This window comes from Engystomops pustulosus, chromosome 7, assembly GCF_040894005.1.
Source record: "Engystomops pustulosus chromosome 7, aEngPut4.maternal, whole genome shotgun sequence".
Taxonomy (NCBI): Eukaryota; Metazoa; Chordata; class Amphibia; order Anura; family Leptodactylidae; genus Engystomops; species Engystomops pustulosus.
Genome location: NC_092417.1, coordinates 83383347 through 83410563, shown reverse-complemented (window position 1 = coordinate 83410563; position 27217 = coordinate 83383347). Strand labels below are relative to the sequence as shown.

Below are 27217 nucleotides of genomic sequence, written 5' to 3'. Positions count from 1 at the left end.
ATAGATGAGCACTTTTTTGGATAACAAACTGTAACAGGAATTCTAAATTAAGGTAATAAAACTGGTAGCTTTGCTTTTTAAACAGTGTAAAATACTTGGGTTTCTCTGCTTCTTAAAGATATCTTGTGGCCTTAACAGTACATATAGGGTACAGTAAGGTACATTTCATATGAGATTTTATGATGTTTACTGTTTATTCATTTGAAGAAACTTGTTTCAGGTTCTGTGGAATAGTACTGAAGTTCGGTATCACCTGTCAGGGAACTTTGTAGGGGATCTGTTCACTGTCGATGGGTCAGGACACATTTATGTGACAAAGGAGCTGGACAGAGAGCAACAATCACAGGTGATCCCCAGTGCATCATATACCTGCATTTGCCATATCATAACTTTCATTCCCCATTTAAAAGCTAAGAATGAACAAAGGGGAGCGATAAAGCAGTGTAAAAGATTAAATCAGACCAAAACTGTAGACTTAAAAGATTCACCATGTTGGGTTTTGCAAAACTAGACACAAGACTATAAAGACTGTAACCAAAATCTTCTCAATAAGTAACTTCTACTCACATGTATTCTTTAAAGGGAACCTACCACCACGAATCTACCTATAAAGGTAGATCGGGTGGTAGGTGGATGTAAGGGACGTGAGGAGAGCTCTTTTTAGAGCTAATCCTCACGTCCCCGCTAACTTTTGGGAAACTTTATTAACCTAATATGTAAATTTAGTTATGCGGCTACTGGGGCGTGGAGTAGCCGGCACGAGGCTACACAGCGCGGCTACTCAACGCCCCGGTAGCCACATTACTCCTCCTACCCTGTTGTGTGCGGCGCGCAGCTCCTCGTAGCTGCGCGCCCTCGTCTGACAAGCCGGCTACTGCGCATGCGCAGTAGCTCCGGCCTCGGAGCTGGGACTGCTCAGCCGGCGTTCTGCGCATGCGCAGAACGCCATCATATCGGACGAGGGTGCGCAGCTACGAGGAGCTGCGCGCCGGACACAACAGGGTAGGAGGAGTAATGTGGCTACTGGGACGTGGAGTAGCCGCGCTGTGTAGCCTCGTGCCGGCTACTCCACGCCCCAGTAGCCGCATGACTAAATTTACATATTAGGTTAATAAAGTTTCCCAAAAGTTAGCGGGGACGTGAGGATTAGCTCTAAAAAGAGCTCTCCTCACGTCCCTTACATCCACCTACCACCCGATCTACCTTTATAGGTTAAATCTATTGATGACAGGTAAATATTTGTACTGTTTCTATCAAGCACTTAAAGTAAATGGTAGACAAAATATGGAGTATAAAAACTGCCATATGGTGTGTCAAATAGGACATATGTTTATATTGATATATTCTATATATGGAATTACAATGTGCAGGAATAGCGTATGCATTATGTTGTGTAATATAACTGTAATTACTGTATCAAAACTGTGTTATAATTTTGTATATTGATTATCGTAGCATGATATTTTGTTATCTTTGCTACAGTATCGGATCCAAGTATCAGCTCTAAATGTAGACAACGTCCTGTATAGTAACCCCTTGGAGATAGCTGTTACTGTGGTAGATGAGAATGACAATAAACCTATATTTTCCCAAGGGACCTATCATGTTGAAGTTACAGAGGAAACAGCAAAAGGTGGGCACCATCAGAAGTCAGCTCTATCATATATAAATTGTAAAGTTGCATTAATACATTCACATATGGATAATGTTGTATGAGATAAACAGATACTTGAAAATGGTCTATGATTGTATATTAGGTAAACATAGAATCGATAGAAAGATTTCAACAGAAGAATAGGTTAGTATGTTTATCTTATCCCTAAAATTTTAATTCAGTATCTTTCCCAAAAAACAGATTTTTCACAATGGCTTAAGTTATCCATGTTCTTATTTCTCCCTCCTTCTCAGTGTTTGCTAACTGTTAGCCTGGAGCCTCCTGGACATATAATAAGTAATATTTATTTTACAGGTTCCCTTATTATTGAACTCAAGGCTGAAGATGCTGATGACCCAGCAACCAATAATGCACAGATAAGGTATAAGATTTTGAGTCAGGTCCCCAATCTGCCCAGGAATAACATTTTCCATATTATGGAAAACAATGGAAAAATAACATTACTTGATGATGGCCTAAACGCTGGGTCTGCAAAGAGATACAGCCTTGAAGTTTTAGCTGCTGATCTTAATGGTGCAGAAGGAGGTAAGTGGTACATACAACTTACAACATAAACTTGACCCAACTGTCCAATAGTCCATATAACTGGGGCATGATTTAGTAGTTGGTATATAAATGGCACGTGATTGCTTCTGACAATGGTACCCAGCTTTCATACTTATCTCAGATGCTAGAGAACAGCAATAGGCTTGAGCTACACACAGATGTGTTTAAAAACAAGTTTTCCTTATTATTGAAATAACACAAACCTGTTCACGTGTCAATAGATTTTCCTTCTATTATTTGTTAGCAGCACAGTGCGTTGGCACTTTCCCAGGATTGAACAATAAGTAGTGGAACAGATGAGCAGGCCTATGGATTGTAATTGACTTACAGTGTTTTCAAGAAGGATAAGCCTTTAATAAGCCCTGCACATTATGAAAGTATAATGAAAGTCGACTTCTGAAGCATGCAGTATTGAGCAAAGCGATGGTGTGCAAGCCTCTCCAGCCAACGTTATTGACTGAGTTATTATGAGATTCGGCAATTAAACCTAACTCTGTTCTTGAAGACTCACATGTTTTTCGGCAATTACTAAACATCAGCCCACATTATTAGGTCCACGTTCCCTCTACCATCTGCTGCAGAAAAATAAAGATATATTATTTTATAGGGACGCTATGTTATCAGGTACACATGTCTCTTTAAGAAATGCATTTCACTTCTAAGACTGCTCAAGATCTCCAAGAGTTACTCAGGAGTCAGGACACAATAGACTAGGAGGCTCTGTACATCAGCTCATTTTTGAGCCAAAGATTTTTGTGCATCGTGCAGTGAATATGTTCATGCAATAGGAACAAGACTAGTAGGCTGCTGGTTTTCATGGATTATGCTCCCTGCATAAGGTTGTCTGATGGAAGAATCTATCACCTAGTGCACATACAGACTGCTAGGTGCTCTCACTCCACGGTTGGTCATTCATGTGCTTAATAATAATAATTCCTTTATTTATAAAGCGCACACAGATTACGCAGCGCTGCACAGAGTTTGCCAAATTGGTCCCTGTCCCCAATGGCTCACAATCCAATCAACTTACCAGTATGTTTTGAAGTGTGGGAGGAAAACAGAGGACTAAGAGGAAACCCATGCAAACACGAAGAGTACAAACTCTTTGGATATGTCGACCCTGGGACTTGAACCACTTGAATTCTAACCACTAAGCCACTGTACTGCCCTTATGTGCCCTTATGTGCTTCACTTCTACTACTTTTCTGGCAGTCTGGCCTTATGCCCTTGCCTACACAGTGGCCACTCTCAGTCAGGCCTATGTCATCTTGCCAATGGCATCGCTAGCACTCGCTTCACACTCAGCATTGGACTCCCTACTTGTTATAAATATTTAAATCCTAACAAGAAAACAAATGCTACCATTTACTGAAGTCCATGCAAACTATTTACAGCTGTAACCCCCTCCCCAAATCATCTGGGCAACAGTCTCAGAACATAGGCCCTGTAGGCAAAGACCCATACTGCACTGTCCATGCAATTTCGTGTCTTGAGGTAACTGGCTCTTTTCGGTAGTGGTGCAGAGATAAGTATATTATTATTAATAAGGCTTCCACCATCACTGTCCCTCCAGGCCCTCTTTCCCACCTTACAACAAGTTTAGACTAATGTACTGACTGGATAGTTACAGTACTACCACTACTTGTGCCGATGGCTGGGAAGTCTCCCAGGCTTATCTAACATAGGTGACCCAAGTCTTTCTCAGACTCCCTACCAGGGAGACCTCAATATTAGATCCAAACCCCTTCCACTTTCAAAAGCATGCCACTGACGGGAACTTTACTATTGATAATGATAGCTTATTTAGGCAGTCCTCACCGCCCCTTTGATCAAGGAGATGCTTCTTCCAATGAGTGTTGCCTCTATCATGCCTGCACCAAGTGCAAGAGTTACATAGGGAAGGGAGACTCAGGAGATGTGCTTTACTTGGAAACTAGCCATTTTATTGTTGAGGCGTGAAGACATCCACAGTATTTGAACAAGGCAATTCTGAGTTGCTAAAATGCATGGAGCTATTGGAGGCAATGATGGACAGATGCAGCAGTACTGCATCCATCCCGGGCCTCCACTGAGTGTACAGGGAAACTCCATGAACTTCGCCTGATGTTTACTCCTCATCCCACTTTTAATATGGAGAGGGAGAAACAGGTGGGTATATTCCACTGTATGTACATACAGAGGGATATGTCCTTGCCCTCTGTAAGGGTATGCTGTGAATCCTCCCAATGTATCCTTTAACGGAGGCATCAAACAAGATTCATGTTAATGAAGATTTATTGTGGACTTCTTGTTGTTATTTTTTTTATAAGGGCATTACTGTTATTCACAAGGTCTATTTTTTTTTTAAATTGAATTAACTCTATTACAAATCATGCCAAAGTACCATATATGCAATGTGTTCTACAACGCTGGACAGACTGGGACACATCTCGTAATGAATTTAGATAGCGATACCAGGGGTCTAACAAGAAGAGGCAGGTGCCCATAGAAAACCTTAGATCTTTTTCTTAGGTTCTTGGAGAAGGGCTTCGCTGACCACATTTTACTTAAGGAATTTCAGAGGTTTGAAAAGTGACCATTCGGCCCTACTCAACAATGCCACCACTTCACCCTTGTAGATAATACTATTCAACTGATTGCAACCTTTAACATGGACACAGCTGGGGTTAAAGAGATCATCCAAAAGCACTGGGGTATCCTTGAGATGGACCATGACATTTGTCAGGCGATTGGTCCAAGATCCCAGATTACATTTAGGAGAGGCCATTCCCTTAGAGACAGGCTTGTTCATAGTAACTATATTATACCTACAACTACTACTTGGCTACAACATGATCTAAGGGCATCCACTGTGTTATTGACCTATTGAAGCGATTGGGCTGCACTGTTGCTAGGGGACAGAATGCATTTACTGCAGAGTAGTTGCCTCTCCCCATAGGTGTGACCTGATGTGACCTCTCGCGTGAACATTGACATCACTTGTCATTTCTGGCACCTCGCCCGGAGGTTCTGTTACACCGGCAGTACGTCCCTGACCTGATGGATAACGTCTTATGTCACAGGTCATCTGGCCATCTGCCCCTATGACTGGGGCCCTGATTGGTTCTAATATGTGGTTAGGGGTAGGTAGCAATGCTGCCACAGCCCTTTTTAAGCCCTTATGTTGTATAGAGCCGCTTCTTTATAAACCTCTGTGTGGGTACCTGGACCACTCCCCCCCCCCCCCTGCGATCGGCATGACACCCCATGCTCAGTGTGTATACCCTGATGAAGGTGCCGCTAAAGTTTTAACTGGGAAATGCGTCTTGGATTTGATCTTTTTAGCACTATCTATGGATCCCTAGGCACCATCAGGGATTTTCTGGTGCTCTCCGTGTAAGGGCAGGAGCTAAATCTTTGGGGTTAATGGCAAGATTAGTCTTTGGGATGGCTAGAAGCAGTGTCGTTATCTTACTCCTGTCATGGTATCGCCGTTGAGCTCCATTTATCAGCCCCATCCTTCCCCATTTGCCTCCTGCCCCATGAAGACGAGTAAGATTGACTCATTGGGGCACATTTACTTACCCGGTCCAGTCGCGATCCAGCGGCAGGTTCTCTGCCGCTGATTCGGGTCCGGCCGGGATTCACTAAAGTCTATCCGCCGATATCCACTAGGTGTCGCTGCTGGGCCGAGGTCGGCTGGAGTTCACCTTCTAATTCTTGGTGCAGGTAAGTGCGTGTCATGCAACACTTTTTTTCCGAATCCGTTGGGTTTTCCGACGGTCACGTCCCCAATTTCCATCGCATGCAAACTGTCGCAATTGTGCCAAAATCTGATCGCATCTGTGCCAAAATCTGATCTGATCTAATCGGAAATCGTTTTCTTATACTTTTCCTTGCTTGGGGCCCCCTTACCTTCACTAGAAATATGAATATCTGTAGATTCACAGTTAATTTGGCACATATTTGCGACTTTTTATGGCGCACGTCAAAGTTCGGCATTTAGTGGTTTTGAGTCCCTGCACCTTATCTGACATAGTGAGTGGCTGCTATACAGATGTTTCCACAGCATCTATCACAATTTTGCACCTAAAAAATGCAAAAATGCACCTACTCTGAGCAGGTTCACTTGAAAAAAACTTTTCATTATTGAAGACAAAGGTCTTTGAAAAAATTACCTTTATGCAACATGAAAAATCCTTCAGCGCAGTTTAAAAATGTACAATTTCTCCATTAACAACTTCATCATGTTCTACAAGATCTTCTCTCTGAGTGGGATTATTATCTATCTTAATGTGCAGATCTACACTCACCGGCCACTTTATTAGGTACACCTGTCCAACTGCTCGTTAACACTTAATTTCTAATCAGCCAATCAGATGGTGGCAACTCAGTGCATTTAGGCCTGTAGACATGGTCAAGACAATCTCCTGCAGTTCAAACCGAGCATCAGTATGGGGAAGAAAGGTGATTTGAGTGCCTTTGAACGTGGCATGGTTGTTGGTGCCAGAAGGGCTGGTCTGAGTATTTCAGAAACTGCTGATCTACTGGGATTTTCACACACAACCATCTCTAGGGTTTACAGAGAATGGTCCGAAAAAGAAAAAACATCCAGTGAGTGGCAGTTCTGTGGGCGGAAATGCCTTGTTGATGCCAGAGGTCAGAGGAGAATGGGCAGACTGGTTCGAGCTGATAGAAAGGGAACAGTGACTCAAATCGCCACCCGTTACAACCAAGGTAGACAGAAGAGCATCTCTGAACGCACAGTATGTCGAACTTTGAGGCAGATGGGCTACAGCAGCAGAAGACCACACCGGGTGCCACTCTTTTCAGCTAAGAACAGGAAACTGAGGCTACAATTTGCACAAGCTCATCGAAATTGGACAGTAGAAGATTGGAAAAAAGTTGCCTGGTCTGATGAGTCTCGATTTCTGATGCAACATTCAGATGGTAGGGTCAGAATTTGGCGTCAACAACATGAAAGCATGGATCCATCCTGCCTTGTATCAACGGTTCAGGCTGGTGGTGGTGGTGTCATGGTGTGGGGAATATTTTCTTGGCACTCTTTGGGCCCCCTGGTACCAATTGAGCATCGTTGCAACACCACAGCCTACCTGAGTATTGTTGCTGACCATGTCCATCCCTTTATGAAAACAATGTACCCAATATCTGATGGCTACTTTCAGCAGGATAATGCACCATGTCATAAAGCTGGAATCATCTCAGACTGGTTTCTTGAACATGACAATGAGTTCACTGTACTCAAATGGCCTCCACAGTCACCCGATCTCAATCCAATAGAGCATCTTTGGGATGTGGTGGAACGGGAGATTCGCATCATGGATGTGCAGCCGACAAATCTGCGGCAACTGTGTGATGCCATCATGTCAATATGGACCAAAAAGGAATGCTTTCAGCACCTTGTTGAATCTATGCCACGAAGAATTGAGGCAGTTCTGATGGGAAAAGGGGGTCCAACCCGTTACTAGCATGGTGTACCTAATAAAGTGGCCGGTGAGTGTAGATATGCAATAGAAGAGGAAAACGCGGCACTCACCGATAGGTGCAAAATTCTTTATTACAAGTGCACAGTACAGGGAAGGAGCGGGGCCTGGCGACGGACCATTTCACGCTTCCTAGCGCATTCTCAAGCCTGTCAATGGCTTTAGAATGCACTAGGAAGAGTGAAACAGCTCGTAATAAAGAATTTTGCACCTATCGTGAGTGCCGCATTTTCCTATTCTATTGCATATTTACGTGGACTATTTGTTGCCAGCTGAGCACCACCAACCATACCAGCTTCTCGGGGCACTGTACCCAGGACCTTATCTCAGGCTGTTGGTATCTTATTAGTCGCATTGTGCCTAGTGTTCTTGCTCTGAATATTTATTTATGCTGGATTATACATAGATCACAAGCCAAAAAAAAGAACAAACCATGTGCAAAAATAGGCGAACCTGACACCCACTATGATTAATATCCCCCATAGTATATACACACCATGGGGGCATATTTATCAGGACCTCTGAGCCATGCCAGTCTTGGTCTTATTTCAGCGGGTGTATTATTTTTCCATGACCAAGAATTAAATTTATTGTTGAATAAAAAAAAAAATCAACATTTATCAATATTACATACATCAGCATAACCATCTAAATATAGTCTTGTGACTCTATTTCCATGTACAACAATCTATGATACATTTAACAATCCAGGTATTTATGAACAAAAAGCAATGGGGCACATTTACTAAGACTAGTGCAGTCTGTACTATGTGCAGTTTTCCTGTGCAGGGTGCAGAGGGCACCGAATTCAGGATTTCTGGCGCACAGTCTTCATGAATCTGGCGCCCCTTGCGTTGATCCGGAAGAGTGCACCAATTTTTTACGACACCCTTAACATAGAGTGTGCAACATAATTTTGTTGGACACTGCATGATAAATGTGGCACCAGAACGCCTCTTTCAGTGCAGAATTTGCCATCTGTGCAGAAATTTGCAGTGCAATTGGTTATCCTTGTGATAACATAATAAATAGTTATATGTGAACTGTATGTAAGTGTGTCAATTCTAATTCTTTATATGTTCATTTGTAGGATTAAGCGCCAGCTGTACAGTGATAATTGATGTATTGGATATAAATAACAATCCACCAGTTTTTTTGAAGAATCAGGTAAGGACAAATTTTTTCCAATTCTTGGGTGTAAAACCCATAATTTAAATTGTGTTAAAGCTGTATTGCATGTTTCTGATCACATGATCAATGTGATACTACATATGATGGCAATCATAACCAAAACAGATAGATACTAGAGCTCTAAAATAGGATCCTTTCTCTAAGTCAAGTAAAAAACTTAGTGGAGATCATGTTAAAAGGTGCAGTGGCATACAACTGCACCTCTTCACCAGCCAAGGCCAATTGTTGTGCCTTCAGAGGTCAGTACTTAATAGATACTTTAACTGTTTCACACTTCAAGTGTTTCAAACTTTCACACTAGGATGTGTCCGTGGCGCTCTTTTTGTTTTTATAGACAAAAAATGTTAAAATAACTGTACTTGGATTTGCTAATCTTTTACAGAGTTTACTGTTAAAAAATCTGCACTGGTCATTAAAGAGGGTCTCCTCATCATCTCCATCTCTTTACATAAATGTTTCTTCATTGATTCTGGAACATATCGGATTTTTCTCTAGTCCCACCATGTCTCTCAGTTAGTGAAAAAGATATAATGTAAGATGAGATGAGATGAAACTGTCGCCAACTTTCCAAACCTTGAAACGTAACCTGAAAACTCACTTGTTCAGGTTGGCTTACAATGCGCAACTGCACTGCTCTGTTCCCACACCTCATGTCTCCATCTTCCCTCGGTCACGGTTGGTCCCGCGACCCACATCGCGGGTCGCGGGCTCACCCGTGCCGCCCTACCCCCGCCAGCGCTGGCCATATTGCCCAATTCTTCATAAGCCTGCCTCTTCCTGTTACCCTTGCCGGATCTTTGTGCCTCATAGCCTTAGAGAAAGCTTCCAAGCGATTATTCCTGCGTTCCTGTGTATTCCTGCGTTCCTGTGTATTCCTGCGTTCCTGTGTAATCCTGTGTTCCGTGTGCCTGTGTTCCCGCTCCCACCTGCCTGGACCTCCCGTTGCTGACCTTGGACTTGGACTTGACGTTGCATCTCTGCCGCCTGCCCTGACCATGTGCCTGGACCTGACTACGAGACTGTCATCCGCTAAGGTACCTCGACCTCGGCTGCCACTGCGGGCTGGTCGCACCTGTGGAACGTCCTAGTGGTATCTTGCCGCAGCAAGTCCAACCCGCTTTGCGGCGGGCTCTGGTGAAAACCAGGTGCCGCTTGGGCTCCGGTCCCAGGTGTCGGCTAGTTCCATCTCCCACGGTGGTCCAGAGGATCCACTGATCCTGACACCGCCCCATATAAATTGTGAGCCCTCAGGGAGCACAGAACATGAGGGCACAGCACATGAGGGCACAGCACCCTTACTGATTGTACGGCACCATGGAATTAATGGTGCTCTTTAGAGATGAGCGAGTATACTCGTCCGAGCTTGATGCTTGATGCTCGTTCGAGTATTAAGGTACTCGAAACGGCTCGTTGCTCGGACGAGTATTTCCCCTGCTCGAGATCGAGCATTTAATTAAAAAAACACAGTGAAGAACAATGAAGAATAGAATAAAAACAGTGAACACAGTGAACACAGGATCATTTAAGTGAAAAAGACAGTGAAGAACACAGTGAAGAATAGATTACAGATGTTCGGCACATCTGCTTACTTGTCGGAAGATACGCGCAGAACGGCAGCAGGGAGACATCAAGCAGCAGGGAGACATCAAGCAGCACGGGGAGACATCGGGCAGCAGGGAGACATCGGGCAGCGGGGAAACATCGGGCAGCACGGGGGAGACATCGGGCAGCACGGGGAGACATCGGGCAGCACGGGGCAGACATCGGGCAGCACGGGGGAGACATCGGGCAGCACGGGGGAGACATCGGGCAGCACGGGGGAGACATCGGCCAGCACGGGGGAGACATCGGGCAGCACGGGGAGACATCGGGCAGCACGGGGGAGACATCGGGCAGCACGGGGGAGACATCGGGCAGCACGGGGAGACATCGGGCAGCACGGGGAGACTTCAGTGGAAGAAGAGCAGCGATCCCAGGACAGCGTATCACCCCGACAAGTAAGCAGATGTGCCGAACATCTGTAATCTATTCTTCACTGTTTTTTTCACTGCGTTTTTCACTTAAATGATCCTGTGTTCACTGTTTTTATTCTATTCTTCACTGTTCTTCACATCTGTTAACTTGTCGGGAGATAATATACGCGCGGAACAGTGAAGAATAGATTGCAGATGTTTGCATACATCTGCTAACTTATCAGAAGACATTCTTTTTCAATTAAATAACACATTTTATTCCTGAACCATGGTCCCTTTGAAAAATGCTCGGGTCTCCCATTGACTTCAATGGGGCTCGTTATTCGAGACGAGCACTCGAGCATCTGGAAAAGTTTGTCTCGAATAACGAGCACCCGAGCATTTTAGTGCTCGCTCATCTCTAGTGCTCTTTAAATAAATAATAATAATGAGATAAATGTATAGTAGCATGTGATTCCTGAGATTTGGTTTATATTGTATCCCCTGAATAAAATGTTTTATATCTAAACAGTCATGAGGAGCGCCAGGTGATGATTAGTTGAATAAAATGTAACAGTGACACATCACACAAGAGAGGTAGCTTGACATGGAGGACATAGAAGACTCAAATTACTTTTATTGATTTCATTCACAGGAGATATTGTGTAAAAACCTCCTCCACCTTATTTTTGGTGTGTGCTTTCATAATCATTTCATAAATACTTATTTTCGTAGAGACCCTGACAGATTTTAGCTCACCATCCAATAACTCGCGTCAGTAGATTTTCTACCAATATCCTTTAACTGGGTTCAGTGGTGGTTTGATTATAATATATCTATGTGATTCTGTGCCAATATCTTTGTGCTTTATTAAAAGTCCTTTGTACATTACCTTATTATTAGGCCAATGATCAGGAACAAGCATTTCTTGGAATTACATTAATCAGCCAGCGTAAACGTTCACTCACTATCTGTGGCAAAATGTCACTGATACTTATAAAGGAAATGTAAATAATGGTTAAATATTGTTGAAAGATTATTTAGAAAAAAACATATTCTCTATCCGTCTTATGTTCATGCGTTACAATCTGAACCTCCTTGATTCTCAGTGCAGTGCATATCTATATACAGAGAAAAGAAAAATATGCTGAGAAATAGACATAGGGGGAGGGGAAGGAAAGAACAGAAGAAGTGACACAATGGGGCTCATTTACTAAGGGTCCAAATTGTGCATTTCCGTCTGGTTTTCCAAATTTTACTGTTTTGCACCGAGTTGCCCCGGGATTTTGGCGCACGCGATCGGATAGTGTCACATCGGCGCCGGCTTGCATGCGACGGAAATTGAGGAGCGTGGCCGCCGGAAAAACCGACGGATTTGGAAAACCTGTGGCATTTTTAAAAAATTTGTGTCGCTTGACATGCACTTAAAAGCACTGGAAAGAAGAAGGTGGACTCCGGCAGACCTTGGCGGACATCGGCGCAGCAGCGATACCTGGTGGACGTCGGACACACGACCTTAGTGAATCCCGGCCGGACGCAAATCCACGTCGGACAACGCACCGTGGGTTCGCGAATGGACCGGGTAAGTAAATGAGCCCCAATGTTATTAATAGAAAAAGGAGAGAGCTGACCTAAGGTTTAAACCCAAAAGAGATCTTGTGCCCAATCTAAAAATCCAAAAAGCCTCACGTTTTAATAACGCTCTACGTCTGTCCCCTCCTCTTTTTCCTCTATTCACCCTTTCTATACCAAAAAAGCGACAAGAGGAAACATCTCCAGAATGTACAGTTGCAAAGTGTTTAGAGGTACCTGACATGTTACTTTCTATGTTTTTCAAACAACCCTGAAGGTGTTCTGCAATTCTCATCTTCAACTTTCTTATGGTGCATCCTACATAATAAATACAGACGATCCCCTACTTAAGGACACCCGACTTACAGACAAACCATAGTTACAGATGGACCCCTCAAATCCAAATTTGCTAGACATGACTCAAGTTTCCTTCTGCGGTCTAAAAATATTTTAAAGCAACACCTTCTTGGCTGCCAGGAATACACAAGAAGCGAGAAGGTATGGATAGGGATGGACTATGGTTGGAGCTCCTGCTCTGGGTCCCCTGATTCTTCCTTTTCAGGGGACCCTGGAAGGAAGCTAAAATCCAAATTTTCTTTCTATTGTATTGTGTCCTCAGAACGCCAATATGATTAAGACTTATAATACAGTTGGGATCAGTAGGTTACTGCTTAAAATGTCATCTTGGCACTTTGTGACATAAAATTAGGTTTTGGTTGTAGTTTGGGCACTCTGTGTCTAAAAGGTTCGCCATCACTGATGTAGACTATGAAAGTAGAGTTGCAATTTATAAATATTTTTGTTACATGAGACTCTATACCTTTCCCTGTTGACAAGGAAGCTGTCTGTTTAGCATATTCACATACATTGCAACAGGTGGACCCCTTTGTACTCAACCATGTATCTTTATTCGCATTCCCTGAATTATTCTGAAAAAGACTAGGGGATAGTTTCGAGCCTTGGGTGATTCCTTTCTTGGAAACAAAATTACATCCATTGTTAAGCAGTAAGTTTAATTTGTCATCTTGATACAAGATAGGGAGATATCTGATACGCTTTCATTTTCCTCAACTTTGGCTCTGATCTGCTTAACTCTCTTTGCCATTTCTAATATAGGTATCCATTATTTGCTTTATTTGTGGGTTGGCCGCATGTAGATACCAGTTAAAGTTATTCACATAATTAAACTTGAACCTGTGAGGTTTTTGGCATCTGCTGATCCAATTTTTTTCATATCCGCTGACATCCAGTAAAGAGCGGGGTAGGCAGGGCAATTACCCCGCTCCCCACCCACATTTACAATAGTCTTGTAATAAATGTGACCATGGAGAGGGGGGCTTTTTCTTACAACCCTTTCCCCCTAGCCTAAGCTTAATTGGCCTGCGATCACTCCAGGAGGTGTAGCTTCATAGGACTGAATCTGCAGTCTCAAACAAAGAACGTAAAAGCTCTCAAACCAATAGGCTGAATAGGGACAGTTATAGAGTTATGTCCTATCTCACCAGAAGAACAAATATATTTATGGAAGTTATTTTCAGGAGATCACAATGGTCCAATTTCTGGGACTCTAGAACTCTTAGTTCCAGAGATATCAATATCTCTGGATAGGAACATAGCAAATGGGTCAGGTTAAGTATCAATGCAATCCAGGGATTCCCCAGATCCAATGATATAGAACCATGACCCTACGACTTCCCCTTGATTAGCTGTGGCTTTTCCAGGGCTCTGGTTGTAGTACCAGGTAGGAGGGACCCATGACTCCTCCTGTTTAGAGATGAGCGAACATACTCGTCCGAGCTTGATGCTCGTTCGAGCATTAGCGTACTCGAAACTGCTCGTTGCTCGGACGAATACTTCGCCCGCTCGAGAAAATGGCAGCTCCCGCCGTTTTGCTTTTTGGCGGCCAGAAACAGAGCCAATCACAAGCCAGGAGACTCTGCACTCCACCCAGCATGACGTGGTACCCTTACACGTCGATAGCAGTGGTTGGCTGGCCAGATCAGGTGACCCTGGGATAGACTAGCCGCTGCCCGCGCTGCTCGCGTCATTCTCTGTCTGGATGCCGCTAGGGAGAGAGCTGCTGCTGGTCAGGGAAAGGGTTAGGGTGTTCTATTAGAATAGTGTTAGGCAGGAGTGATTCAACAAGAACCCAACAGCCCTTCTTAGGGCTACAATAACGTTATACTTTTTTTTTTTTTGTTTGCTTGTGGCTGGGCTTGCTGGCACTAGTAGTGCAGCTAGTACCATATTGTGAGGAATTTGCAGGGGGACTTGCTACCGTTGTGTTTAGCTCTTAGTGACACACATATCCACCTCAAACACCAAAGTGGGAAAATGTATTAGGGGTTTGATTTCAATTAGGCACAGTCTGCCAGTTTCTTTTTATTTTACGTTTATTTTTTCATAACTCAGCGTCATCTCATCAGTGTGCTTTCATACTTGGCTAGAAAATAGCCAAAGGAGAATCCAAACGGCTTACTTACGCCTACAATAGCGTTATATATATTTTATTTCTGGTTGATCTGCTGGTGGCTGTCCTTGCTGCAGTGCATATACTAGCCAATTGTGAGGAATTTGGAGTGAGACTTGCGACCGCTGTGTTTAGCGCTTAGTGACGCACATATCCATCGCAAAGACCGAAGTGGGATAATTTATTAGGGGTTGGATTTCAATTAGGCACAGTCTGGCAGTTTCTTTTTATTTTACGTTTATTTTTTCATAACTCAGCGTCATCTCATCAGTGTGCTTTCATACTTGGCTAGAAAATAGCCAAAGGAGAATCCAAACGGCTTACTTACGCCTACAATAGCGTTATATATATTTTATTTCTGGTTGATCTGCTGGTGGCTGTCCTTGCTGCAGTGCATATACTAGCCAATTGTGAGGAATTTGGAGTGAGACTTGCGACCGCTGTGTTTAGCGCTTAGTGACGCACATATCCATCGCAAAGACCGAAGTGGGATAATTTATTAGGGGTTGGATTTCAATTAGGCACAGTCTGGCAGTTTCTTTTTATTTTACGTTTATTTTTTCATAACTCAGCGTCATCTCATCAGTGTGCTTTCATACTTGGTTAGAAAATAGCCAAAGGAGAATCCAAACGGCTTACTTACACCTACAATAGCGTTATATATATTTTATTTCTGGTTGATCTGCTGGTGGCTGTCCTTGCTGCAGTGCATATACTAGCCAATTGTGAGGAATTTGGAGTGAGACTTGCGACCGCTGTGTTTAGCGCTTAGTGACGCACATATCCATCGCAAAGACCGAAGTGGGAAAATTTATTAGGGGTTGGATTTCAATTAGGCACAGTCTGCCATTTCCTTTTTATTTTACGTTTATTTTTTCATAACTCAGCGTCATCTCATCAGTGTGCTTTCATACTTGGCTAGAAAATAGCCAAAGGAGAATCCAAACGGCTTACTTACGCCTACAATAGCGTTATATATATTTTATTTCTGGTTGATCTGCTGGTGGCTGTCCTTGCTGCAGTGCATATACTAGCCAATTGTGAGGAATTTGGAGTGAGACTTGCGACCGCTGTGTTTAGCGCTTAGTGACGCACATATCCATCGCAAAGACCGAAGTGGGATAATTTATTAGGGGTTGGATTTCAATTAGGCACAGTCTGGCAGTTTCTTTTTATTTTACGTTTATTTTTTCATAACTCAGCGTCATCTCATCAGTGTGCTTTCATACTTGGTTAGAAAATAGCCAAAGGAGAATCCAAACGGCTTACTTACGCCTACAATAGCGTTATATATATTTTATTTCTGGTTGATCTGCTGGTGGCTGTCCTTGCTGCAGTGCATATACTAGCCAATTGTGAGGAATTTGGAGTGAGACTTGCGACCACTGTGTTTAGCGCTTAGTGACGCACATATCCATCGCAAAGACCGAAGTGGGATAATTTATTAGGGGTTGGATTTCAATTAGGCACAGTCTGCCATTTCCTTTTTATTTTACGTTTATTTTTTCATAACTCAGCGTCATCTCATCTGGCATAGCAGTGTGCTTTCATACTTGGCTAGAAAATAGCCATAGCAATAGGAAAGCATTGTTTGGTTTTAAAAACACAAAAAAACACAAAAAAAAGTTAAAAAAAAAATTAAAGTTATATAACTTTCATTTTCAAAATGTTTAACCCGAGGGCTAGGGGTAGAGGACAAGGACGAGGGCGGGGACGTGGGCGTCCATCTACTGCAGGGGTCAGAGGCCGTGGTCCTGGGTGGGGTGAGACACCACCTGCTGATGAGGGAGCAGGGGAATGCCGCAGAGCTACACTCCCTAGGTTCATCATGTCTGAAGTTACTGGGACTCGTGGTAGAGCACTGTTGAGGCCAGAACAGTGCGAACAGGTGATGTCGTGGATTGCCGACAATGCTTCGAGCAATTTGTCCACCAGTCAGTCTTCCACGCAGTCCACCCATGTCACCGAAATCGGCACTCCTCCAGCTCCTGCACCTCAGCCTCCTCCCCCCCAGTCTGCCCCCTCCCAGGAAAATTTGGCATTTGAACCGGCATACTCTGAGGAACTGTTTTCTGGACCCTTCCCACAGTCACAAACCACTTGTCCGGTTGCTGCTGAGCAATTTTCCGATGCCCAGGTTTTCCACCAGTCGCAGTCTGTGGGTGATGATGACCTTCTTGACGTAGTGGAAGAAGTGTGTAAAGAGGTGTCCGACGATGAGGAGACACGGTTGTCAGACAGTGGGGAAGTTGTTGTCAGGGCAGGAAGTCCGAGGGGGGAGCAGACTGAGGGATCGGAGGATGATGAGGTGACAGACCCAAGCTGGGTTGAGAGGCCGGGTGAACACAGTGCTTCTGAGACGGAGGAGAGTCCTATAGCAGAACAGGTTGGAAGAGGCAGTGGTGGGGCCAGACGGAGAGGCAGGGCCAGAGCAGGTGCATCAGCGCCAAATGTGTCACGTAGTGAAGCTCCCGTGGCGAGGGCTCCCGCGGCGAGGGCTAGATTTTCAGAAGTCTGGAGGTTCTTTAAGGAAACACCGGATGACCGACGGACTGTGGTGTGCAACCTTTGCCAAACCAGGATCAGCAGGGGTTCCACCACTACTAGCTTAACTACCACCAGTATGCGCAGGCATATGAATGCTGAACACCCGAATCAGTGGCACCAAGCCCGTTCACCTCCGGCTGTGCACACCACTGCTCCTTCCCCTGTGTCAGCTGATAGTCAGCCCCCTGCCCAGGACCCTGGCACAAAAACCCCATCGTCGCCTCCACGATCCTCCACAGCGTTCAGCTCTCCATACCCCAGACGCTGGAGCGGAAAAGAAAATATAGTGCAACCCACCCGCACTCCCAAGCCCTTAATGTCCACATCTCCAGATTGCTTAGCCTGGAGATGCTGCCCTATAGGCTAGTAGAGACCGAGGCCTTTCGCAACCTCATGGCAGCGGCCGCCCCTCGGTATTCGGTCCCCAGCCGCCTCTACTTTTCCCGATGTGCCGTCCCAGCCCTGCACCAGCACGTGTCAGACAACATCATCCGTGCCCTGACCAACGCCGTTTCTGACAAGGTCCACCGGACCACGGACACGTGGACGAGTGCTGCCGGGCAGGGCCACTATATATCGCTGACGGCACATTGGGTTAACTTGGTGGAGGCTGGGACCGAGTCTGACCCTGGGGCTGGTCATATACTGCCGACGCCGAGGATTGCGAGGCCTACCTCGGTCCAGGTCTCAAAGGCCTACTATGCCTCCTCCTCCTCCCACCCCTCCTCCACCTCCTCCTCCGAACTACCATCCGTGGGCATGGCGCCATCAGTCGCTAGCTCTAGGCACAGCAGCAGTGCCGTCGCTAAGCGACAGCAGGCGGTGCTCAAACTGCTGAGCCTAGGCGATAAAAGGCACACCGCCCAAGAACTATTACAGGGCATCACGGCGCAGACTGATCTGTGGCTGGCACCGCTGAACCTGAAGCCAGGCATGGTTGTGTGTGACAACGGCCGTAACCTGGTGGCGGCTCTGCAACTCGGCAGACTGACACATGTGCCATGCCTGGCCCATGTGTTAAATCTGATAGTTCAGCGTTTCCTCAAGACATACCCCAATCTGTCAGATTTGCTCACGAAGGTGCGCCGCATCTGTGCGCATTTCAGGAAGTCCAGCACAGATGCTGCCACTCTCAGGGCAGCGCAGCGCCGCCTCCAACTGCCCGCTCGCCGACTGTTGTGCGACGTACCCACGAGGTGGAATTCAACATTAACCATGTTATCCAGAGTTTACCAGCAGCGCAGAGCGATTGTAGACTGCCAGATGTCAACTTCCACCAGAACTGGTAGTCAGGTCAGTCAGCTTCCTCAAGTCTACAATGAGGAGTGGACGTGGATGTCTGATATCTGTCAGGTGCTGAGTAACTTTGAGGAGTCAACACAGATGGTCAGTGGCGATGCCGCCATCATCAGCCTCACCATCCCGCTGCTTGGCCTGTTGAAAAACTCTCTGATCAGCATGAAGTCGGAAGCTTTGCGCTCGTCACAAGAGACGGGGGAAGAAGATTCCCTTGTTGATAGCCAAAGCACCCTCAGGTCTGTTTCTCAGCGCATATCAGAGGAGGTGGAGGAGGATGAGGAGGAAGAGGAGGAGAATGTTGGCGAGACACAAGAGGGGAGCATTGCTCAGACCTTCACTGTTCAGCGTGTATGGGCAGAAGAAGAGGAGTTGGAGGAGTTGGAGGAGGAGGAAATGGACAGTCAGGCCAGTGAGGGGAGTGAATTCTTGCGCGTTGGGACTCTGGCGCATATGGCAGATTTCATGCTAGGCTGCCTATCCCGTGACCCTCGCGTTCAAAGAATTTATTCCAGCACCGATTACTGGGTATTCACTCTCCTGGACCCACGGTACAAGCAAAATCTTTCCACTCTCATCCCTGGAGAGGAAAGGAGTGTGAGAATGCATGAATACCAGCAGGCCCTGGTGCACAAGCTGAAACAGTATTTCCCTTCTGACAGCGCTAGCGGCAGAGTGCGTAGTTCTGCGGGACAAGTAGCGAGGGAGAGTAGGCGAGCAGGCAGCTTGTCCAGCACTGGCAAGGGTACGCTTTACAAGGCTTTTGCCAGCTTTATGTCACCCCAGCAAGACACTGTCACCTGTCCCCAGTCTCGGCAGAGTAGGGCTGATCTTTACAGAAAGATGGTGAGGGAGTACGTAGCTGACCATACCATCGTCCTAAATGATCACACAGCTCCCTACAACTACTGGGTTTCAAAGCTGGACATGTGGCACGAACTGGCGCTGTACGCCTTGGAGGTTCTTGCCTGCCCTGCCGCTAGCGTCTTGTCCGAGCGGGTTTTCAGTGCAGCTGGTGGCATCATCACCGATAAGCGTACACGCCTGTCGACTGACAGCGCTGACAGGCTGACGCTTATTAAGATGAATAAAGCCTGGATTTCTCATAATTTCCAATCTCCACCAGGTGAAGGAAGCTCAACCTGAATAATTTATGCACTCCTCCTCCTCCTCATTTTCCTCCTTCTCCTCCTCTTTGTACACTAAAGCAGAGGAAACTGGCTATTTTTTGACAGGGCCCACTGGCTCTAGCTATAGTACTTTATGCATTTAATTTTTCTGGAGGGCCACCTACCCGGTCCTCTGTTTTAAACAATTTTTGGGAGTGCCACATACAGGCACTCAATCTATTCAATTTTTCTGGAGGGCCACCTACCTGCTCCTCTGGTTTGAAAACTTTTTTGGACTGCCACATACAGGCACTCAATCTATTTCATTTTTCTGGATGGCCACCTACCTGCTCCTCTGGTTTGAAAACTTTTTGGACTGCCACATACAGGCACTCAATCTATTTCATTTTTCTGGAGGGCCACCTACCTGCTCCTCTGGTTTGAAAACTTTTTTGGACTGCCACATACAGGCACTCAATCTATTTCATTTTTCTGGAGGGCCACCTACCTTCTCCTCTTGTTTGAAAACTTTTTTGGACTGCCACATACAGGCACTCAATCTATTCCATTTTTCTGGATGGCCACCTACCTGCTCCTCTGGTTTGAAAACTTTTTTGGACTGCCACATACAGGCACTATCCAAATTAAATTGTCTCCATAGCAGCCTCCACACGTTGTCTCCATTGCTACCTCCAAAAGTCGTCCATATAGCTGCCTCCATACATCGTCCCCTTATCAAACGAGGTGTGTCAGGAACAAATTTGGGTTGTTTTCATGGATTCCACATCAAAGTTGTTAACTTTGTCGCCACCCTGCTGTGTTATCCACAAAATATACTGGCAAACTTTTACCATTTAGGGATATTATTTCAGCGCTTCTTGCGCATCTGTTTACATTCCCCTCATCCGCCATATCCCAAACTTATAAGAACGCTACTACACTTAACTTGGTGCAGGCTGGGACCGAGTCTGACCCTGGGGCTGGTCATATACTGCCGACGCCGAGGATTGCGGGGCCTACCTCGGTCCAGGTCTCAAAGGCCTACTATACCTCCTCCTCCTCCCACCCCTCCTCCACCTCCTCCTCCTCCGAATTACCATCCGTGGCCATGGCGCCATCAGTCGGTAGCTCTAGGCACAGCAGCAGTGCCGTCGCTAAGCGACAGCAGGCTGTGCTCAAACTGCTGAGCCTAGGCGATAAAAGGCACACCGCCCAAGAGCTATTACAGGGCATTCCACATCAAACTTGTTAACTTTGTCGCCACCCTGCTGTGTAATCCCCAAAATATACTGGCAAACTTTTATCATTTACCGATATTATTTCAGCGCTTCTTGCGCATCTGTTTACATTCCCCTCACCCGCCATATCCCAAACTTATAAGAACGCTACTACACTTGATCTTATACAAAAGGTTCTTAGAAGTGCTGTTTGGGGAGTAGCCTAGAGACAGGGGCTTGGATTGGCGAAAGCTCGCCTGGCAGCGGAGCGCCAGCTCCATGCCAAGATCCAGCTAACATAGTTTTAACTGCAGCACCTTTAATCTACTACTAGTTCACTGCCTCCATACATGGTCCCCTTATCAAACGAGCTGTGTCAGGCAGAATTTTGGGTTGTTTTCATGGCTTCCACATCAAACTTGTTAACTTTGTCGCCACCCTGCTGTGTAATCCCCAAAATATACTGGCAAACTTTTATCATTTACCGATATTATTTCAGCGCTTCTTGCGCATCTGTTTACATTCCCCTCACCCGCCATATCCCAAACTTATAAGAACGCTATTACACTTGATCTTATACAAAAGGTTCTTAGAAGTGCTGTTTGGGGAGTAGCCTAGAGACAGGGGCTTGGATTGGCGAAAGCTCGCCTGGCAGCGGAGCGCCAGCTCCATGCCAAGATCCAACTAACATAGTTTTAACTGCAGCACCTTTAATCTACTACTAGTTCACTGCCTCCATACATGGTCCCCTTATCAAACGAGCTGTGTCAGGCAGATTTTTGGGTTGTTTTCATGGCTTCCATGTTAACTTTGTCGCCACCCTGCTGTGTAATCCACAAAATATACTGGCAAACTTTTATCATGTACCGATATTATTTGAGCGCTTCTTGCTCACCTCCTTTGGTTCCTCTCTGCCACCCATTGGTTTGAAGCCTGAGTCCATTTAGGGTATGTCGCCATGACACTCTCTAGCCTGCTGCCGCTGCCTCTGCATGCCGTCCCCTATAGTGTCAGGGTCAATTATTGGATGTTTTAGATGCTATCTAGCTTCATTCTGTCACTCTGTCATGGCCATGCTGTTGCCCATAATTTTGGCATAATGGTGCGATTAAGCAACCTCAGAGGCATCCATGCATGCTGCCCCTGCTGTTTCCTGTCCATTTCCGTGGTGTTTCCATCCTTTTCTGAGGTTCCCAGGTGTTTGGCCAAGCTTCCCTGTGCAGAGCCTTGGTCCCCTTGAAAAATGCACTCGAGCACTCGAGCATCGGGAAAAGTTCGTCTCGAATAACGAGTACCCGAGCATTTTAGTGCTCGCTCATCTCTACTCCTGTTGGGTTGGCAGAGGTGTGTCCGCACCTGATATATTCAGGCACCTCTAAGGCCGCCTTGTCTTTCGTCTGGGAACCATATTAACATCAAGAGCAGAGAAGGATCTTAAGGTGTGGACCAACAGGTTCCATTAGGCCCCCCACAAGGTAATGAAATCACTCAACTGCTGTTACTTGTAGTTAGAGATGGGTGATTCGTCAGGAAGCGGAATTTGGTTAGAATCTTCGGAAAACTTTGATTCGTCGTGAATCCAAAGTTTACAGTAATTCATGGGAATTTTTTTTTTCCTCTTTCATTACCAAAATGGGTGCGAGCACAACGTGTTACATGGGACAGAGAACTCTGGGAAGAAGAAAGGTACACCCTCAATCACATATGCAGACCCATAATAGCAGTTCTATTTTGTTGCTGAAGTGAATAGGAAGAATTCTGTGTAAAATCCACATACTTTCTGTAGTGATTTCTGCTCCAATCCCAGTTTGTCCGTTTTGGGGGATCTGTATACCCCAAATAGCAGTTCTATTTTGTTGCTGAAGTGAATAGAAGAAATTTGTGTAAAATCCACATAGTTTCTGTAGTGATTTCTGCTCCAATCCCATGGTGTCCATTTTGGGGGATCTGTGTACCCCAAATGGCAGTTTTATTTTGTTGCTAAATTGAATAGGAAGAAATCTGTGTAAAGTCGACATACTTTCTGTAGTGATTTCGGCTCCAATTCCAGGGTGACCGTTTTGGGGGATCTGTATACCCCAAATAGCAGTTCTATTTTGTTGCTGAAGTGAATAGGAAGAATTCTGTATATAACCCACATACTTTCTGTAGTGATTTCTGCTCCAATCCCAGGGTGTCCGTTTTGGGGGAGCTGTATTCCCCAAATAGCAGTTCTATTTTGTTGCTGAAGGGAATAGAAAGAAATCTGTAAGATTCACATACTTTCTGTAGTGATATCTGCTTTAATCCCAGGGTGTCTGTTTTGAGGGATATGTATACCCCAAATAGCAGTTCTATTTTGTTGATGAAATGAATAGGAAGAATTCTGTGTAAAATCCACATATTTTCTGTAGTGATTTCTGCTCCTATACCAGGGTGTCAGTTCTTATTGCTTCTTTATACCCCAAATTTCAAGTTTTTTTGGTAAATAAAGCAGATCCATTTCAAATCAACATAATTGATTAACCAATATGTCAGACAGAGAGGTGGCAGGTGGAGCAGGCGCAGGTCACAGCACAGCAACGGGACGTGGCAGAGTTGACTATGTGAGGCCAGAACTGCCGTTGTCATCTAGTTGGAGTGTGTTGATAAACAACCCAGAGGTTGTCAATTGGTTGACTAGGTCATCCACTTTCTCCCAGATGATATTTGAAAACCCCAGCTAAGAGTCCGTGGGTTCGTCAGATACAACCCTTAGTTGGCATGGCCCAGGAGCAAGTCAGCAATGCTCACCTGTCCTCAACCAGCCTCTGTCCTATTCATTTCACTCAGTCGGAGATCTACTAGGTGGTCTGTGCTCAGTGCCACTATACGGCGTAGACAAACTCCTTGAGGACAGTCAGGAGCTGCTTGGCAGTGAAGAGGTGGGGCAGACATCCGCTGCTTTGTGCAGTAGGCGGGAAAGTAGAGATGTGGAGAGTGGCACCGGAGGTTATGTTGCACTTGCAAGTAGTTGGGCTGTGCATACTGAGACCCTTGAGGAGAATAGCAGTGACAGGGAAACACAAATCGATGATGATGCAGCTCCACGTTGTCAAACTGCTGCTCTTGCGCAAGTGTCCACCGCCTCCTCCTCCTTCTCCACCACCACCTCAGCCTCCACAAGTCTAAGTGCTGCTCCATTATACCACATGTGAAGGGCACAGCGGTGTCACACAGTTCTATACCTGGTTTGCCTGGGCAAACAAAGTCACTCAGGGGAGGAACTGCTCCGTGTCATGCAAGAAGAAATCAATTTGTGGCTTTCTCCGCGACGACTGAAAATCAGAACCATGGTGACAGACAATTGGAGGAACATGGTGTCCACGTTGCAATGAGGAGGGATGGCCCATGCACCCTGCATGGCCCACGTGTTCAATCTGGTTGTCAACAGGTTCCTCAATGCTTCCACCCATCATTCTAAAAATGGGCAGGTAACTGTGCATACACTTCAGCCATTCTTACAAAGCCAAGCACACCCTCTTCGAGCTACAGCGTTAGAACTGCCTCCCCCAACATAGACTAATATGCGATGTTTCCAACCATTGGAATTCCAGCCTCCATATGTTAGACCGCCTGTATGAACAGAGAAAAGCCATTAATGATTTTTTTGATGATGCAATCGGACAGGAGTACTCCCCTGTGTAACTTTGATGTCAGCCACCGGCAGCTCATGCATGATACCTGCCGTTTGCTCAGGCCCTTTGAAGAGGCCACGTTATTTGTCAGTCACCAGGACTGCGGGATGAATAACGTCATTCCAGAGTCTGGTGAAATCAGTGTTTTGTCCACAAATCAGGTGACAAGAGAGGAGGAGCAGGAGCATCCGGAGGAGGTAGAAGACGAGGCAAATGACCCAGAAGCACCGTGGCAGTATACACTGGAGATGGAGTCCAGGAGTCCCTCAGAGTCACTTGCGCAGATGGCCCGCAACATACTGCTTTGCCTAACTAGTGACAGCCAAATAGTCAACATCCGGCATAGGGATGAGTTTTGGCTATCCACCCATTTGGACCCTTGCTACCGGTCAAAAATGGGTGACTTTTTCAAGCAGCCGAGAGGGAGGAACAATTGGTGTACTAGAGAGAAATACTGAAAAGACAGTTGGCCGCTGCCTTCACGCTGCCTCCATTGTCTATCCTCTGTCAGGTCTGCCTGGAGGATTCCTGGCAGTGATCGCTCACGTACTACTGCCACGGCTGCTTTGGAGAAATGGGGAGGGTAAGAGCAGTAGCAGCTTAAGTCTGGAGTCCTTAGTGAGGCGGGGGCCATCGTTACCCCAAGGAGAACCCGCTTGTCCGTATTGTAGAGAGACTGACCTTTGTCAAGATGAATCAGGCTTGGATCGACCAGGATTTCAACACACCAATGCCTTATGCATCAGATTAGATCAGCCATGATGCCTCCTCCAAACATTGAGAAATGAGTGTGGATTCAAACTACCTGCCTCAGCCACTATTCTGATGCTGCCACCAACCTGGGCCACACATCTGTTGCCAGTTGCTCCATCTGCCCCCCACCATCTTTACCAGAGACTGGAATTGTCCCCCACCTCCACAATCTGTCATTGTGTCACTCTGTGGGCTCCTGCTGCTGCTGATGCCACCTCCACACTATAGCATTTTGCCACTCTGTGGCTTACCATGTTGTTGCCACCTCCACTCTGTCAGTTTGCCACTCTGTGGGCTCTGCTGCTGCTGCCACCTCCACACTATAGCATTGTGCCACTCTGTGGCTTAAAACCAAATTTACCCTCCAGCCAAGAAGGGAAAGAAGGGACACTGATGCACATAGTTGTGGATAAAAAACTGTACATGACCTTTATTAATAATACAGGGTATAATACACTTTAAAAAGAAGAACAGAAAAAAACATGAAGACAAATCATGTGGCCTCACCGTGGAGGATATCCACAAATTACAGCAATGTATGGGGTGGTTAAACACAAGAAAACCTACTACTCTTACAGGCGGTCCGGAGTAAAACCATTGATGGTGATCTCTGTGAATGTCTGAAAAGCCCAGATCCGGTTATTCCAACGCTGTATCTTTTGCCTAAGGTGCACAAGCACCCCAAAGTTCCACCCGGGCGACCGATTATTTCGGGGAGAGGAAGCCTCACCGAAAATGCCAGTAAGTTTGTAGATCACTACTTAAAGAGAATAGTAGAAACTCTACCCTCGTACACTCGCGATACTATAGACCTGCTACGCAAAATTGATGGACTCCACGTCGACAGTGACACCTACTTGGTGACCTGCGACGTGGAGTCCCTCTACACATGCATCAGACATCAGGATGGTCTGCAAGCGGTAAAGTATTTCCTTTCCATGGAAAACCTGTCACATCAGTTTTCCTCATTCATCCTACAGTTGTTAGAATTCATCTTGTACCACAACTTTTTTGTCTTTGGGGGTGCTTTCTACCTGCAGCTCCAGGGAACAGCTATGGGGGCGTCTTGTGCGCCCTCATATGCCAATTTGTTCCTGGGGCTGTGGGAGAGGGACCTCCTAGACAGTAACTGTGATGTCACTATGGACCGGGTCCTACTTTGGACCCGGTACATAGATGACATCCTGATTATTTGGAAAGGTGACCTAATTGAATTACAAAGGTTCTTTGAACTTCTAAACAATAACCAGTACAACATCAAATTAACATATACCGCTGACAAATCCTATGTTTCCTTTTTGGATGTGGCTATTAGGAAGGATGCGGAGGGATATCTACAAACGGATGTTTACAGGAAGGAAACCTCAGTTAATTCCTTGTTACATGCCACATCAGCTCACCCAGTCCAGACGATCAGAGCAATCCCTACAGGACAGTTCCTCAGAATTAGAAGAATATGTTCTACAGATAAGGATTTCGAAGTACAAGCAGCAGACCTGCGACGACGATTCCAGCAACGTGGCTACAGCAACAGATCATTGAAACGGGCCTATAGACGTGCAAGGAATACACCACGTGAAACCCTATTGACACCTAAAGAGAAACGTTCAACAACAGATCTGGTAAGGTTTGTCACAAATTTTCATTCTCGATGGCAAGATATGCGCCAAATTTTGACACGCTTCTGGCCAATACTCCAAAGTGATTCCACCATAAATAAATACATCACACCTTATCCATCGGTGACAGC

General features: G+C 45.6%; 1 protein-coding gene across 1 annotated transcript in view; it reads left to right on the top strand.

Moving 5' to 3' along the window:
* CDH16 (cadherin 16) overlaps positions 1–27217 on the top strand; it is a 148452-nt gene that overhangs the window by 36910 nt on the left and 84325 nt on the right. Inside the window, exons 7-10 of the mRNA XM_072114241.1 lie at positions 221–346; positions 1483–1633; positions 1970–2200; positions 8795–8871. Of these exons, the coding sequence (XP_071970342.1) occupies positions 221–346; positions 1483–1633; positions 1970–2200; positions 8795–8871 (585 nt within the window). The remainder of the gene's footprint in view (positions 1–220; positions 347–1482; positions 1634–1969; positions 2201–8794; positions 8872–27217) is intronic.